Consider the following 16,811-nt stretch of genomic DNA (forward strand, 5'->3'; position numbering starts at 1 on the left):
TTTTTATAAAAAGTCTATACTGTTTTTTCTAACCATCAAATGTATAACTTTTAGTGATAAAAACGACGGTAGTGTTTAATAATTTATATTTATTTAAGTATTTTTAAACTAAAACAAGAAAATTTTTAAGAGGAGAACTTTAATTTGGCATTGTTCTTTAAAATGCTTTTAATATTAAGTCTAAACTTTAGATTAGACTTTTCTCTTTTTATACTAAATCATACCTGAATATGAAGCTTAGTTCAAGTCTAAATTTAAAATTAGATTAATAGTAGTTTTATAGATAAAAATAAATTTAATAAAAAAAAATTTACAATTCAATTTTGAAAGTGTATTGTAGTAAGTAAATTGCTTTATATTTTTTTATTTGGTGACAATTACCAATACTATTTAAAAACTCATGTACTTTTTAATAAGAAGCAAAACTAAAGTCAAAAACACTAAAGCCGCTTTAAATGTTCATTTAAAATAATTCTTCAAGTCCTGCCCGCTCTGCCGCCTCAACCGAATGTTGATTTCGATCTTCTCCACGCACTGCCTCAACGTCCGCTCGCAGTTCCTGCTGATCCTTCCCGTCAAAAATCCCCTTACCTCCTCCAGCATCTCCTGGTTGGCAAAGTTCGGCGCAACTGCTTCGACGATCCTTGCCAAGTGGCGGTTGCCGTTGAACTTCTCGTATAAAACACCCCACTGCTCCTTAACGAACTTCCACGATTCGTCCCTTCCCAGCCTCGACCCGGTCGCCATGCCTTTCAGGATCTTGTATTTTTCGTTGTCGCGCACCTCGCCCGACATCATGTACCGCTGGGCGAGCTCAAGACACTCCGGGCTTTGGACGCACCCGAGGGCCGTTTCGATTTCGCTCTTCTCCTCCATGGAGTCAGCTTTTTTATGAAGCTCGACCATTCTGTTGAAAGCCTCCAGTCCGCCATTCGCGACGTATACCTCGTAGACGGCGGAGCGGATCTGCGGATCAACCGGCGTCGAATTTTCGAACAAGTCCTTCATGATCTCCGAGCACTTCAGGTTAACTCTGTCGTCGTCGGCCGCCGCGATGAGCAGCGTTCTCAGGCTTGCGTCCAAGTGCGATTCTCCTCTCTTGGCTTCAACACCGATATGAGCCATGATGCTGCCGAAGAGGTCTTTCTTAAATTTTGAAAACTTTTTTGAGGTTTCGTCGTCGCACCACAGAACTTTCTTCATTTCCCCCACGCTCTTGATTATCTCCTTCCACACCGGGTACTCCTTGTCGTCTTTGAAGAGCTTCAGCAGGTCAAAGTAGGTGGAGAAGGGAACTCTGCCGGTCGCAGCCATCGCGCCGACGTCGTTGAGCACGTTGAGGCGGTCGAAGCAGTCGAGCTGCTGATTTTTTATTGCTGTGATCAGTTTGGACAAAATGTCCTCACTGTAGTTGACTCTGTAGAAGCCGCAAAAACCGGGATTGATTTTGAACCAGTCGTTTTTTCTGACGCCTTCGACTGTTATCTGATCGGTCCTCGAAGCGAGAATGTAAGACTGTTGCTTTTCGCTTTTTGAAGTGGCGATTGTGATCGGCACCTGCCACAAACCGTCGCGACCTTCGTCGGACGCGGAAAGACAGAACTTCTGCTGCGACAAGCTCAAAGTTACCGAGTCGTCGTTCTGCAAAGTGACGGAGACGTCGATTACGGGGAATCCCATTTTCTCAGTCCAGGTCGACATGACCCGCTCGACCGGCTTGCCGCTCGCCTCCTCGAAACACCTCCACAGGTCTTCGGTGCGCGTGTTGGAGTACGCGTGTTTTTTGAAGTACGCCCGCATGCCTCGCTTGAACTCACCGGCTCCGATCCAAAAGTAAATCATCCTGATGACGTTGCCTCCCTTCTGGTACGAGATCGCGTCGAAGATCTCGTCCACTTCCGCCGGGTGGTTCACCGGAATCTCGATGGCGTGGCTGTTTTTCAGGCTGTCCAGCTCTAGCGAGCAAATCGTGTCGTCGTTGACGTACTGCTCCCAGATCTTGAAGTCAGGGTTGCAGAAGTTCGTGGCCTCGTACTCCATGAAGGTGGCGAAGCCCTCTATGAGCCACAGGTGCGTCCACCAATCCATTGTGACGAGGTTGCCGAACCACTGGTGCGACACCTCGTGGCATACGACGATGGTCACCCATTGCCGCTGCGCCTCCGACGACTCCTTCTCATCGACCAGCAGCGCCGACTCTGTACGTGATCAGCCCCCAGTTTTCCATGGCGCTGCACGCGAAGTCGGCGATGGCGACCAAGTCGAGCTTGTTCATCGGGTATGGGCAGTCGAAGAACTCGGTGAAGTGCTCCACCGACTTGACGGCTACCTCCAACGGGTACTTTCCCTGGTGGGACTTTCCCGGAGGCGTGTAAACTCTGACTTGGATCCCGTCGCCGGTCTCGCCCCGCACGAAGTCGAACTCTCCCACGACGAACGCCAGCAGGTAAGTTGACATTTTCTTCGACGTCGCGAAAACGACCCTCTTCGTCGCGCGGTCCTCGAGAACGTCTTCCCTCACAACGTTCATGTTCGACAGGGCGACGAGGTCCTTCGGCACGTTCAGAACGACGTCGAAGGTCGCTTTCAGGGCGGGCTCGTCCCAGCAGGGCAGGCAGCGGCGGGCGTCGGTGGACTCGAACTGGGTGACCAGGTTGTACCTCTCCCTCCCGGCCCTGTCGGTCACCTTGGTCCGGTAGAACCCGCACATCTTGTCGTTGTGAACCCCCGTGAAGGTCATGTTGAGAACGGCGGATCCGGGCGTTATGACGTCACTGAAAAGCAAAGTGCAGGTTTCGTCGTCTTGATCGAGGCTGACGTCGATCGGGACAATTTTTCTTCCTGTGTGGTGGAGGATAAAGCAATCATTTATTTGCATTTCTTTGCAGTTCATCTTGATTTCATTTGTTGCTTCGTTGACCTGTTGGAAGGTTGGTGGTTAAAAAACAATACGTTGTTTAATTGTAGTTAAAGTTAAGTTTAAAAGTAAGAATGTTTTTAAGGTTAATATATTTCTATTAATTTTTAATTCGACAAGAAAGTTTGTAAACATTTTTTTATCTACTTATGGTATATAGATCTCGAACGTTAAGTTTTGTTTTAACATGAAAGACCGGAAAAAGAAGTCTATTATTATTTTTATCAAGGTTTTTAAAAAAAGTTAGACAATGTCAATTAACTTACAATTATATCAACTTCTTGTTTTCCTTCAAAAGTAAAAGTTTCAAACGAAGGAGTCAATTCTAACCAATAGTGGATTGGTCGAACGGTGGTTGATAAACGAGAAAATTTCATTTTATTCGACTAAATAAAGTAATTCTGGAAAATACCAGTATTGTTAGAAATTTTATTATAAAACTATGTTTAAAGTGTTTACTTGTTTGTCGAAAAAAAAGTATAATATGTACTACAATGTAATTGATGAATAGTACTTCAAAGTTTTTAATATTTTGTCGTAAAATTTTAAAGTAATGAAATGAATTGTTGTGTTTTAACATACGGTTATGGTTTTATTAAATTCAAGTCAGAAAAAAAGCAGAAATTACGCTTAAATTTTTTTAATGATGTTTCGTTTGTAAACATAAAAACAAAATCAAAACGAAAATAAACAAACGTTCTAAAACAAACATACTTATTCAAATTTAATTAATTATTCACCATTTTCATAATTGAACATAAACACTTAAGTTTTTGCTTTAGATTTCAAACAACATTTTTTTAAAGCTATATTAAAACTTTAAGTAAACATATGTATTATTTTTTTTTAGTTCAAAGTACTTTTACAACATATATCGTATAGAGGTTAAAGAGTAAAAGTTTACAATTTCTTTTTAGTTTGCATACTTTTATACCTTAAAATTAAAAATGTTCATGTATTATATACAATTTTATACAATTGTAATTGAATTTTATTTCTTTATACTGCTTATTTTTTGTTAGAAAAACAATAGAAAACTTCATACTTTGCAAACAGATAAATTGATAGATAAAATTAAAATACACTGATCAAAACAAACTTTAAATCAAAAACTAAAAACAAATCAGAACTAACTTTTAGCCAGTTTAGTGACTATGATTTTATTTTAATTTGATAAGTTTTGTTTAACCACAAATAATTAGTCTACTAGATTATTAGTAAAGAAATAATAGACTTGAAAACAAATTGTTGACTTTCATTTAAAAACGATCTTTATACTAGCTATATACTTTACGACTGTATTAAAAAAACATTTTGAAAGAACGAACACTAGTTATAAAACTTACAACTTCTAAACAGTAAAACAAAAGCCTATAAAAAAAAATTCATGATGTTTAGCTGTTAACAATAAAGGCAGCGCCGAAAGCAATGCTAATGTTTGTTTTTATTGTTGGTAAAAAAAAATTGTTTAAATATAAATTAATTTAGTGTTGTTTACTGAAACTAAAATATTTTACAATATTAATTAAAAGTGCATAACCATATTGAAATAGTTTGAAAAGTATAAATTTTTAAAGTTAATTGTAAACTTTTAAAAAAGTATTGTAGTAATAGTAAAAGTTTAGTTTTACAAAAACAAAAATTCAAAAATATCTTAAAAATATTTAGAAAATGGAAGCTAAAAAATATTAAATAATCTATAGCCCTAACTTTAGTGCAAAACAGTCGAAAGAATATGCTTATTTAAACATTTTGTTTTAGATTACGTTTTTTAAACAAGAAACATTTTTTCTAAAGACAATAAACTATTGTGCTTAACTTTTAAAATGTGTTTACTTATAAAGATCTAATACTTTGTAAGGTTTTTATAAATTTTATACCGCAGATTTTATGAGAAAATTAAGTTAAATTCAAAAATATAGTTTTCATAAATCACTTTAAATAAATCTATTACTTTTATACAAAAAAAAAATTAAAAAATTAACATTTTTATTCTAAATATAAAAAATTATTGCAACATGTAGTTAAATCATTTGTTATCTATTTATAATGTCTACTCTTTTAACATAAGAACCAAAAAACTATCTTTAAATTAATAGATAGTAAACATAATACACATCTCAACTGAAAGCATGTATCTTTCAAATGTTTTGTAGTAACTTGTTTGCACTATGCTAACTTTGCACACGAAGCGTCAACACGTGAATAGCAGCTTTTAAAATTTTTATGCTAGCTTTATAACAATATGATACATCAGAGTAGTTTTCTCCTATACACTGCAGCTTGTTGACTAATTTTGCTGCAGCTATACAGAAATTTAATGTAAAATCAGTTGAAATTTTTCTACAAGTTTGTCATATAAACAAAGTCTTGTTCGTAAGTAACGTACCAACTATTTATGCTTCAAATTTAAATGTTTTATGCTTCAAACAAAAACGGTGTTACATTATATTAGAAAAACTAGTCACAAAAATCAGATACGCTTAAAAAAGTTAAAACCTGTAAAACTTAGCACTGATATTTCTTGACTGATTTAAATCTCCAGGCTAAATAAAAAACTTAAATACCTTTCAACTTTTAATCATTTGTAACATACAAAAAAATTTACAGACAAAATATAAGCTATACTACTAAAATTTATTTTGAGTAGAAATGCTTTTGTATACAATTTATAAAAAAAAAATTAACAACCAAATCAAACCTCCACAAATAAACAAACAAAAAGTCCAGCTGTCAGCTGAGAGCTATAAAAATTAAAAATAAAGTTAACATATAAATTTGCTTTATGACTAAGTGTTCGAAGCCAAGTTATCTGTTTTTAAAAAAGTTATATAAAAAATCTCATTTTTATATTAACAATTAATTAAAAACTATTGATCTTTCTTAATGTACTTCTTCAAAAGTCCAAAAAAAAAGAACTTATAAGAAAATGTAGGTTACGAATATACGTAAAAACGAAAGTAAAATAAAAAGATTTACATTTGTAATAAGTAAAGGTTATAGCACAAAATTGTAAATAACGCCATACAAACTACAAATACCACTTAAAAACTATAAAGGTTTTATAAGTAAAGTAATAACTAAAGCATTCCATCTCTATGTTGAAGATGATTGTTGATTATTATTGATGTATTATAAGGTGCAGTGATCAGAAAATTAAATATACTGATAATACTATTACTGTGATGCCTTAAAATACCCATTTTAAAACTTTACTTTTCTATCAGTCAGCTGTTTTTGAATTCTGTTTTTAAATTGTGATTTGTTCTACAAAATTACTGAAAAAGTGTAGAATTTTTAAAAATAATGAAATTTCAAAGTATGTACTTAAATTTAACTGAAGTAACAAACTATTAGTAACACAGTTTAACGAGCTTCTTTAAAAAATTCTAAGCAAGTACTTCGCAGTTTGTTGTTGTTATATTCCAACGAATTCGCTTTGTTTGGATCTTTTTTAACAAACATGTTAGCAATCTAATATTTTGTATGTACTCGAATTTTCTATATAGACATTATCTTCTTCAAAGCTTAAAAAGCTTTGTACTTAATTAACATAAATTCGAAAGATAACGTCGTAACAACTTGAAACTTTAGATTACAGGAAATATTTCATCTTTTTGCTTTATAAAGTCTTTACGAGGGTAATTTTTTTATGAGCGCTGTTAAATATCATTTAGCTAAGACTATTTTTGAAGTTCATATCGAAATAATATTCTGTTTGATCCTTTATGTTTAAAAAATGCGTAAACAGTTTATGGTAGTAAAATATGACTGTAATACTCGTGGAAGTGCAAACAAGTTTTATTTTAATTGATAACTACAGTTGTATAATGTTAGTAAGTTTGTTAATTTTCATTAAACGGTTCTAAAGTGTTTAGAGTTGTCTATGCTTTGGGAAAACCTAAACTATGAGCAATATAAGTAGTTGTGTACATATTTCTTTAAACACAAACTACTATGTTAAAACTTTAATAAAGGTTCTTACTTATTAACTAACTTAAGTTGACCGAAATACTAACAAGATGACCATGTTTCAACTAATTTTAGATGAAATATACGACTGCTTAAAACTAGTTTAATTTTAACTAAATACAATCTGCCTGGAGTACATTCTTTTATAAACGTTCGAAAATGTGTTAATCAACTACTTAATTTTACTTTTTATTAAAATTTTAATAAACTTTCAAATCGAAGTTATTTAATTCTGAAGCTTTATAATGTTTTGTCTCCGAAACTTGTTAATTAACTTTGCCACACTTAAACCACAAAATTATTTAAACTTACATTAGATTACTTTTTAACATGCTAAGGTAAGAAATGAACTAATTTTTAGTTCTATCAATTATTTTATTTCAAAAATATGACTGTTATTATTTTCATTGTTTTTTGTATTGCTCAAAAGACTTTAATGTGAAGCTATAAGCAATAAAAAAGTTTAAAGCTATTTTTTATGATGTTTTCACACAAGTTTAAAGCTTCCAGCTGTTTTTAAGTTTATTCTTTCAAATGTTTTGAGTTTTTTACTCGTGACTTCAAAAGTAATTTTTTATAACAATATGTGTATTAGTAATATTTTAATTAACTTGAGAGCTTGTAGTCAAAGGTCAACTTTTTTTATAACAGTACTAGCAACAAACGTTTGTCATAAACTTTATAGTTTTAGTTACAAAATTATGAACAATATTTGATTTTATTTCTAAAAAAATTAATAACAAAACAAACTAATATTTTTAAATTTTTAAATTTATACAAGCACTTGCTTGACATTTATGTAGATATTTTCACTAAACATTTTTTTTCTTAATCTGAGAGCATAAATAGTATGATAAATTCTTTGATAAAAACATTTCATTAATTTAGTACTGTATGTCCTTTTTTCGTCGTCTAAAATGTTTTTATTAAAACAAAAAACAATTCTTAATTTTCAAGTAAAGTAAATAAGCAACTTTATCAAAATCAAAAATTGATACTTTTTATTTTACATAATTAATAGTTATTTTTTAAATACACTAAATACGCACAAATAGTAGAAACACATATATCTAACTACAACACAACGATTTTTTAAAGATAACCTTTTTACTTGTTTATAAAACAGACCATTATGTCAGTAACTTTACATAACATAAAATAGATTAAAACATAAACATATAAACCACAAGATAAGTTATGACTTAAATTTGCAATCTCATTTTATTTATTACAAAGACTACAACCGTGTTTAAAGTTGAGCTAGCTTTTTCTTACTAAAATTTTTTAGCTAATATTAAGATCTACATACTATCCCGTAATATATTTTACAGGATAGTTTGTTTAAATAACTTTAAATGTTTATACGGTTCTATTGAGTCTACCTCAAAACTTGATTAATTAAATAATTTAACAATGCTTACAAAAATGTACTTTAATGTGTTTATGTTTTGATTTATATTTTAATAAACAAAAACTAACGAAATAGTTCATAATATACATAGTGAGAAATTTATTTTACAAAAACCGTCGAGTTTTATTTTTAAAAAAAAGCATTACAATTTTTTCTAAAGAGCCTCTCTACTTTTTTATTAACTTAATAAAAAAACCACTAGACACACACACAGATATGTAGTATAATTTGTAAGTTTTTAAGTAGACCTATGTTAGAGTAACATGAGGGATTCTTAAAATTTAAACTTAAATTAGAATGCGTTCAATAAATATAAAAACTTTACCAGAATTTTTGTACTAAAGTTTTATTTAGTATTAAAAATTTTCTTGGTTATCCAATTGACAGTTATATCAAAATCTAAAAGTTCTTATAAGGTAATTATCGAAACCCGATATAGTTAATATTAATAAAACCTATCTTTACTATTAAATTAAGCTTGTTTTAATTCTAATTGTTGAATAGAATACAACTTGATAATACTTTAAAATAGTTATGTTTAGTAATAGATCAAAAAAAAAACTATATGGTGTGGTAAGCTTTTATAATGAAAAAAGGCGCTTTATTTTCTACTTTTAATTACTAATTAAACAGCCTTTAAGCGTCCTTGCAAAAGCAAGTTAAAGGAAACGAGACAAACGTTCGTTTGCTTGTAGTTTTGCCGCCTTTTTGAGTTATACCTGTTTCAAAATTTCATTTGGAAAAAGAAAATAATTTACGAAACATAAATTAGTAATATATTTAAAAATTGAATAAAACTGAACGTGAAGTAAACTGTTAGAGATATAATTTTAGAAAAAATTTATAAACATACTTTTTTTTAGAAGTATTTTTTTTTTCTAGTAATGATACACTTTATATATATAATGTTCAATGACTAAAGTAAATTATGTTTTTATCAATTAAAGGCATATTAAAGAAACCTTGGTTTCAATGTTAAATATATTATTTTCACACTTTTAGCACATTAACAGAAAACAATAATAACTATTATATTTGTTAATAATGTTTAATAGCTGTAATATTACCGAAATAATAAAAATGCTTGAGGACATTTAAAAAAAATTGTTTTATAAAATACTTTACTTTTATCTTTTAACTTAAATAGAGTTATGCAACTTAAATATTTTATTCGCGACCGGTTTCGGTGGCAAAAAAAAAAAATATAATTTGCATAACTTTGTTTAGATAAGCTCTTTACATCACAGTAAATTGAGCAATCTTTTTTAGTTAAGCCAAATAACTATATACTTTAACTTATTAACCAAAACATTATGATATGTGCTAAAATTAAATTTTAATACAGTTAAATTAAAAAAAAAGTAATAATTTATTTGACAACTAAAGTTTATCGTACATTTATCAATTAAAGTTTTGTAAAACAAACGCATTTTAAATTTTACACAAGTTTTTGACTTTTTACTCACATTTAAATTGTAACAACAAACAACAGTACCAATAAAGTATTTTCACTTTTCTGGATAGTTACGTATGGTTACACATTCTAACAGGTTACAGCTAGTGTTAAAACTAAAAGAAAAACACTTTAACAGGTTTAATGATTAAAAAATATTAAATTTTGATCAAAATTGATTTTAAAAAGTATTGTTGATTAAAGAATTTGTTTGAAATTGTGGTTTTACTTTTATATAAATAATTTCTGAACTGAAACATCTTTTGTGTTTATAGCTCTTTAAAAGTTTAAGTTTTGTAAATTTTATAAAAACAATGCAGTTAATACTTTACATAACGAAAACTTTAATTATTAACAAAACTTTTTTTTCATACTAAATATATTGCATACAATTAACGTTTCAAGCATTTTATTTTCTGGTTAAAAATAAAAACTAACAATTTCTTCAACTTTTTTAAAGAAAGAAGTATGTATTTTAGAGCTAACAAATAGTTTTGCTTGTTTTAAAAAACAGAAAACTTTTTGCTTCTTAAAGATGTTATTTTTATTGATGAGTTTTAAAATCGATATAAAGCGCTTTTACTTCTCTTTATACTGAGTAATTCAACAACTTACAAGTGTTTAAAGAAGTTACAAAAACGATGTAAACGTTCGTTTGTTTGAAATTTTGCAACTTTTTTTATCATAATTGTTTAAGATTTGCTTTTGCAAAAAGATACATTAAAACATTTATAACTATAAGTTATTCAAAAAATGTAACAATCCAAATTCGATATTATTTATTGTTGAGTACTTTCGACTACGACTCATCAAAAACAGCATCTTAGTAAACTAAAATGAAATAAAAACATATTAAAGTAACGTAAAAATTTCATTGATATACATAATGACATAATAATCGAGTTTATGTTAAATTTTTGTAAAAGTGAGATAAGTGAAGAGCAAAGCGCGAACAGTTGTTTTTAGTTTTGCAACTCAAACTTACTTATAACTTCTTTTCTTCAAAATGTAAGCTACTTCAAAAATTTATTAAAGCAAAACAAAATACGAAAAAGATCCTAAAACAATTAAATACTTTTTTTTTTTTTAATGAAAATAAAAGTACTTCTTAATTGCTCGTATAACTACAATAAATGATAAACTGTCTTAAACAACAAATGAATACCAAACCTTATATTTAACGAAGCTAAGCTGATAACTTGGTGGCTCTTAAAAGAGCCTGGTTTCGATTAAACCATTTATTTTGAGCTGGTGTACTTGGTGACTGCTTTGGTACCTTCAGAGACGGCGTGTTTAGCCAACTCACCGGGCAACAACAGACGAACAGCAGTTTGAATTTCGCGACTGCTGATGGTTGAACGCTTGTTGTAGTGAGCCAAACGTGAAGCTTCAGAAGCAATGCGCTCGAAGATGTCGTTGACGAATGAGTTCATGATGCTCATGGCCTTGCTGGAAATTCCAGTATCGGGGTGTACTTGCTTGAGCACTTTGTACACGTAGATGCTGAAGCTTTCCTTGCGACGAGCCCTGCGCTTCTTCTTGCCGTCAGCTGGGACGTTCTTTACTGCCTTCTTGCTACCTTTGGATGCTGCCATGGTAAATGAGTAAAGTTTGTGCGGCGCAGCGGTATTTATGCAGAATTTAAACAGTATTTTTGAACAACAGGTGGCGCTAAAAAGCTAAAAAGAAAAATCTGAGAGAGATTGCAGTAATACAAAACTATTTAGTTGTTAGCTTACATAAAAAATAACGTTTATAAATTAATGAAAAGTAATAAGTAGAAGTTTTTACGAAATTAAATATCTGGAAACACTAAATTAATGAATATTTACCTATTTTCTAAATTACTATTATTGAAAAATTTGTTTATTTCTTTAAATTAACATGGAACCTAAAATCTAATTTTGTTATGGTTTTTAAAACCAAGTTTATAAAATGTAAGTTTTTTTTTTTAAATAAGTGTTTTACTTTATCATTTCAAAATTTCAAGTTTAAACAATAAATGTTTACTATTTAACTTTTAAGCAATTTATCTAACGATTAAATTGTTTATCTTTTGTATTTCAAAACTTTTTGTTGTTATAATTACAGGAATTATTGATAACTTAAGTGAAATATTATATCCTTTGAGCGTCATACAATGATAAATGAATTTAACTGTTTTACAATGTTGAAAAATATTATTAGTATTCATTTAGATGAAAAGGTGGTCCTTAAAAGGACCTATTGTCAATTACAATTTATGCTTTTTTTGCAGTCTTCTTTGGCAAAAGAACAGATTGAATGTTTGGCAAAACACCTCCTTGAGCGATGGTAACTCCTCCCAACAATTTGTTCAACTCTTCGTCGTTGCGGATGGCAAGTTGAAGGTGACGGGGAATGATACGAGACTTCTTGTTGTCACGAGCAGCATTTCCAGCCAACTCGAGAACTTCAGCGCTCAAGTATTCCAATACTGCAGCCAAGTAGACTGGTGCTCCGGCACCAACACGTTCGCTGTAGTTTCCGTTTCTCAGTAGACGGTGAATACGACCGACTGGAAACTGAAGTCCAGCGCGCGATGAACGGCTCTTGGGCTTGGATTTGGTTTTTGCTCCCTTTCCACGTCCTGACATAATGCTATGATGAATGATAAAATTTCGGCAGAACTTTTATTATGTACTAACCGTTACGAACCTCGGCTATTGTACGCCCACTAGCGAACTTAACTAAAACTTTTTCACATTTTATATTCTCTTTCTTTTTTTGGCAAAAAAGAACGCAGCAAAAAAAATGTCTCGACTTTCGCAAGTTTAAAGTTAAACTTGCGTTTCTTGCTGTTACATGATACTTCAAAAAAAGTTATTCAAGTATACAATATATATTTATATATATATACCTGTAACTTCTTTCACTTAATTAACTGTTCACTTGCTAAAAGTATAAAAGTAAGCTACTGATTGCCTTTTTTATACACTAGTTTTATTGAACGGTTTTATATCTAATTAACTTTTTTAAGTTACATACACTCGAAAAAGAAAATATTTTAGTTTATATTTTAATTTTATTAAAGCAAATTATTTATGATAAATAGTCTCTAAAAATAAAATAATCTTTTATAGATATTTTTAATAAAAAACTTTATGATCTTATTTATATTTAAGTAAAACTTTAGTAGTTAAAATATTTGTAGTTTTAATTTAATATAACTTGTAAATATATGTTATTCTCAAGAAATTTTAAATTAGTTTTTGTTAATTAAATTTACTATTATAATATTCAAAAGTGGCTAAAACTCTAAAACGTATGTAAAGTTTAAAAACTTGCTTTTGTAGAACTTTTCTTTATAAAACTATTACTTTTATTTTACTACTCATGCATTGTTATATAAAAATAACATACAACTTTTGTGTTGAAGTGTTAGATAAAATAGTTTAGAAAGAATTTTAGATTTACAAACAAGTTTTAGCAAAAGTAAATTTGTATGGTTATGTAATGTTCAATTAAACAATCTACTGCATTGTAAAACAATGCTAGTTTTTAAATTAAGCACTTTTCAGTAAGTTAAAATAAATTACTAGTTTATACTTAAAAATTACCAATTTTAAAAAATAAATTTCAAGCAGATATTAAAAAACGCGGCAAAAACTTAAACAAACGAACGTTTTCATCGTTTGTGTATAGTCTTTAAACACTTATAAGCTTTTGAATTACTCAGTATAAAGAGAAGTAAAAGCACTCTTTATCGTTTTCAAACTTACTCCATGGTAACTTACATCTTTTCAATGCACAGAATTTTCTGCTTTTTAAAGCTAATAAAATTGCTACAAAGCTTCCCTTTTAATACTTATGTATTTTTTTAACCGTTAGATGCTTTCAATACATGTAGTAAGGAAAAAATAAAACTTTTAGTTAAAGATAACTTTATACAAAGTACTAACTTCATTATGCTTATAAGCTTTACAATACTCATTTTTTGAAAAAGATATGTATATATGCTTAAATAAATTTTAGTTCACAAAGTAATTATATTTAAGTAAAATCTTAATTTTATACAAATTCTAATAACATGAATGTTTTAACAAGTCAGTATTAATAAACAGTTTAATGAGCTTGTACTTATTAAGCCGTTAAAGTGCTTTTTTTGTTTTAACACCACCTGTAAACTTATTTAATTATTAAGAAGAAGTAAAATACATTATCGTTACTGTTATTTACAGTTACAATTTAAATGCAAAATAGAAGCCTATAAATTGTGTTACATTTACGTTGACGCTGTTTTACGGAAATTTAATCAAAAATACTTCTGTTTACATGTCAATGATATCTTATTAATTAAAAAAATACTGTTTTCAAATTTAGATTAAGCACATAGTCTAATGTATTTAAGTATAAAATTATAGTATTTTATAAAAATATATCTAAAATATTCTCGAAACTTCTAACTTTTAATCAAATTTCATAAGCACTTTTGTTAGCTTAGTGTTGTTAAAACCATTAAACGTTTGAGAAAATAAAAATATTTTCAAAAAATAAGTTGTTATTGTTTGCTGTTAAGTAGTAAAAAAGTGAACAAAATATATTTGAATTTAAAGTTATTTATGATATAATCGATAAAAACACAAACTATGTTAATCTTCGTAAGTATTTAATCAAAAGTGTCATACAAAACTTCCATGTATAAACTATTTCTTTCCCAGACTGTATGTATTATATAAAGTTTTTTACAACTACCAACTACAAGCGTAGAATAAAACTTATTATCCAACCAATTGTGTAACAATTAAATATATGTTCTGTTTTAGTTTTCTTTTCAGAATTGTTGTAGTTTAAACTAACAAAAATTGTTCTCCTTTTCGAAAAAAAATATTTTAAGCAGGTATAACTCAAAAAGGCGGCAAAACTACAAGTAAACGAACGTTTGTCTCGTTTCCTTAAATTGCCTTTGCAAGGACGCTTATAAGCTACTTAATTAGTCATTATTAAGAGAAATAAAAGCGCCCTTTCTTGTTTTTGAAGCTCGTCACCCCATAAAACGTTTAGTTTTAAAAAATATTTTTGACTTGTTAATAAACGAATTTAAACTTTTAATATTTGTAACAACTAAAGTTAAAACAAAGTTTATGTTTAAAATAAAATGTTTGTTCAAATATTAACTATCTTGCGTTTCGATAATAGAGTTGTAAAAACTTTTTACTTTTGATATAACTGTAAACTTACTAAACAACATATGTTTCAATATTAAATCAAATTTTAGTACAACAGTTTCGGTAAAGTTTTTATGCATTATTAACAAATTAAAATTTATGTTTCAATTTTAAGGTTCTTTTACATGCATACTCTGAGATAGGTCTACCTAAAAGTTTACAGTTTATTTGTGTGTGTCTAGTACTTTTATTACTAAACAATTGTTAAAACATATAAACTCTTTAAAAATAAAATCAATAATATTATATATTAAAAAATACAGCTTTTTTGTAACATTTCTGTTTTAATAGTGTATAAGCTGGACTTTTTCGTCAATTCTTATTAATTTAAACGAAAATCAAAACATACTTCTAATAAAATATATGTTTGTAAGCATTTTTAAAACATCAAATTAATCAAGTTTGGAGGTGGACTCATTAGAACTGTATAAATAACTACCCTTTGAAATATAATACGGACTTTGAAATATACATGCAGGCCTCGACACTAGCTAAGAAATTTTAGTATGGAAAAAAAGTTTAAGTAAAAACACGGCTGTAGTCTTTGTAATAGTAATAGAAAGAGAATGCAAAATTAGATCAAAACGTTTTTTGAACTAAAAGTCAAAAACAAAAATGTACTTATGAAATTTTTGTAAATGTCTTTTAAAATAGTTTCCAACTCTTTTTAAGTTTAATATGTCTACAATAAAACTAACTTATTTAGTACCGTAGTAGTGTTAATAAACTTGTACTTTAAATATTAACGATTTAATTAGTTTTATTTTTATCTTTAAAAAATCGTTGTGTTTTATTTAAAATACATGTGTCAAATATTTTTACAAGTTTAAGTATATACTGTATTAAAAAAAATATTAATTACGTAAAAAAAGCTTATCAATTTGTTTTTTCGATGAACTTTTTTATTTACACTATTTGAAAACTTAGATAAAGTAACAAAAGGTCATTTTGTTTTAATATAAACATTTTAAATGAAAAATAAAAATAAAGCACATAAAACCAACAAAAGGTTTAAAAAAAAACAGCATTCTATCCGAACTTTAAAAAATTCCATTAAAATTACGTGAAAAGATAATATATTTTTATGTATTTAGCATAAAATAAATTTACTATAATTGATGCCATTTAACTATTTAAATATAAGAGTTAATTTTTATTTCAATATAATCCTTAAATGTCCTTAAGTTAAAAAAAAAATAGTTGGAAATGACATTCAGTATATTTTATTTTCTTTTAAATAAACTTAAGTTTTTAATCATAATTTTTTTTTTTTAAGTTCAAACTTTTGAAACTACATTTCAATGATTAAGTTTTAATTTTCGTTGTTTGTATGCTTATACATTTATGATTAATTTCGTTAAATTTTTTTTAAATGTAGTACTTTTTTAAGTTTAAAGTTTAAAACCTCTAAAATATTACCAATTTATCATAAAAGTAAGTGCGAAATAATCTAATTATTTTTCGAAAAAAAAAAAAATATTAAATGCTAATTTAAAAAAGACAAATCTAATTTATTTATATATTTTGTTAGGAAGTCAACCGTCTCATGTACAACTCATAACCGAAAGTTTTTTTCGTAGAACTCGTCCTTAGACCAAACTTTTTGAGCGCTTTTTTTATCGTTCAATAAATAATATAGTATAGTAGAGTTATTATGATAAGTTTTGTAAACTGTTTTTTTAATCAAAAGTTCTAATAAAAACCTAAAAGTACAAAATAAACAAAGATTACATAGTGTAACACTTCAACATTTTTTTTAAATAACATGAAATTAAGTTTAAAAGAAGGAAAAAAAATAAAATAAACTTAATCCGTTAACTCAATTTTGCTAAAAGTATTAGCAGTTATAAATTACTTTTTGAGAGAGTATTA

The 16,811-nt window shown here is 28.6% G+C and overlaps 2 protein-coding genes and 1 pseudogene across 2 annotated transcripts; all 3 read right to left on the minus strand.

Moving 5' to 3' along the window:
• Positions 1 to 459: 459 nt before the first annotated feature.
• LOC145828697 (puromycin-sensitive aminopeptidase-like) lies at positions 460 to 3,294 on the minus strand (annotated as a pseudogene).
• A 7,697-nt stretch (positions 3,295 to 10,991) lies between these two features.
• LOC145850021 (histone H2B 7-like) lies at positions 10,992 to 11,348 on the minus strand. The gene has a single exon (XM_082955160.1). It carries the CDS (start codon positions 11,346 to 11,348, stop codon positions 10,992 to 10,994), a length of 357 nt encoding a protein of 118 aa, XP_082811286.1.
• Positions 11,349 to 11,993: 645 nt separating this feature from the next.
• On the minus strand, positions 11,994 to 12,368 carry LOC145849868 (histone H2A-like). Its single transcript, XM_082954959.1, has one exon. It carries the CDS (start codon positions 12,366 to 12,368, stop codon positions 11,994 to 11,996), a length of 375 nt encoding a protein of 124 aa, XP_082811085.1.
• Between the last annotated feature and the right edge of the window lie 4,443 nt (positions 12,369 to 16,811).

Source organism: Thalia democratica, chromosome 2 (assembly GCF_965202585.1).
Source record: "Thalia democratica chromosome 2, ktThaDemo2.hap1.1, whole genome shotgun sequence".
NCBI classification, from domain to species: domain Eukaryota; kingdom Metazoa; phylum Chordata; class Thaliacea; order Salpida; family Salpidae; genus Thalia; species Thalia democratica.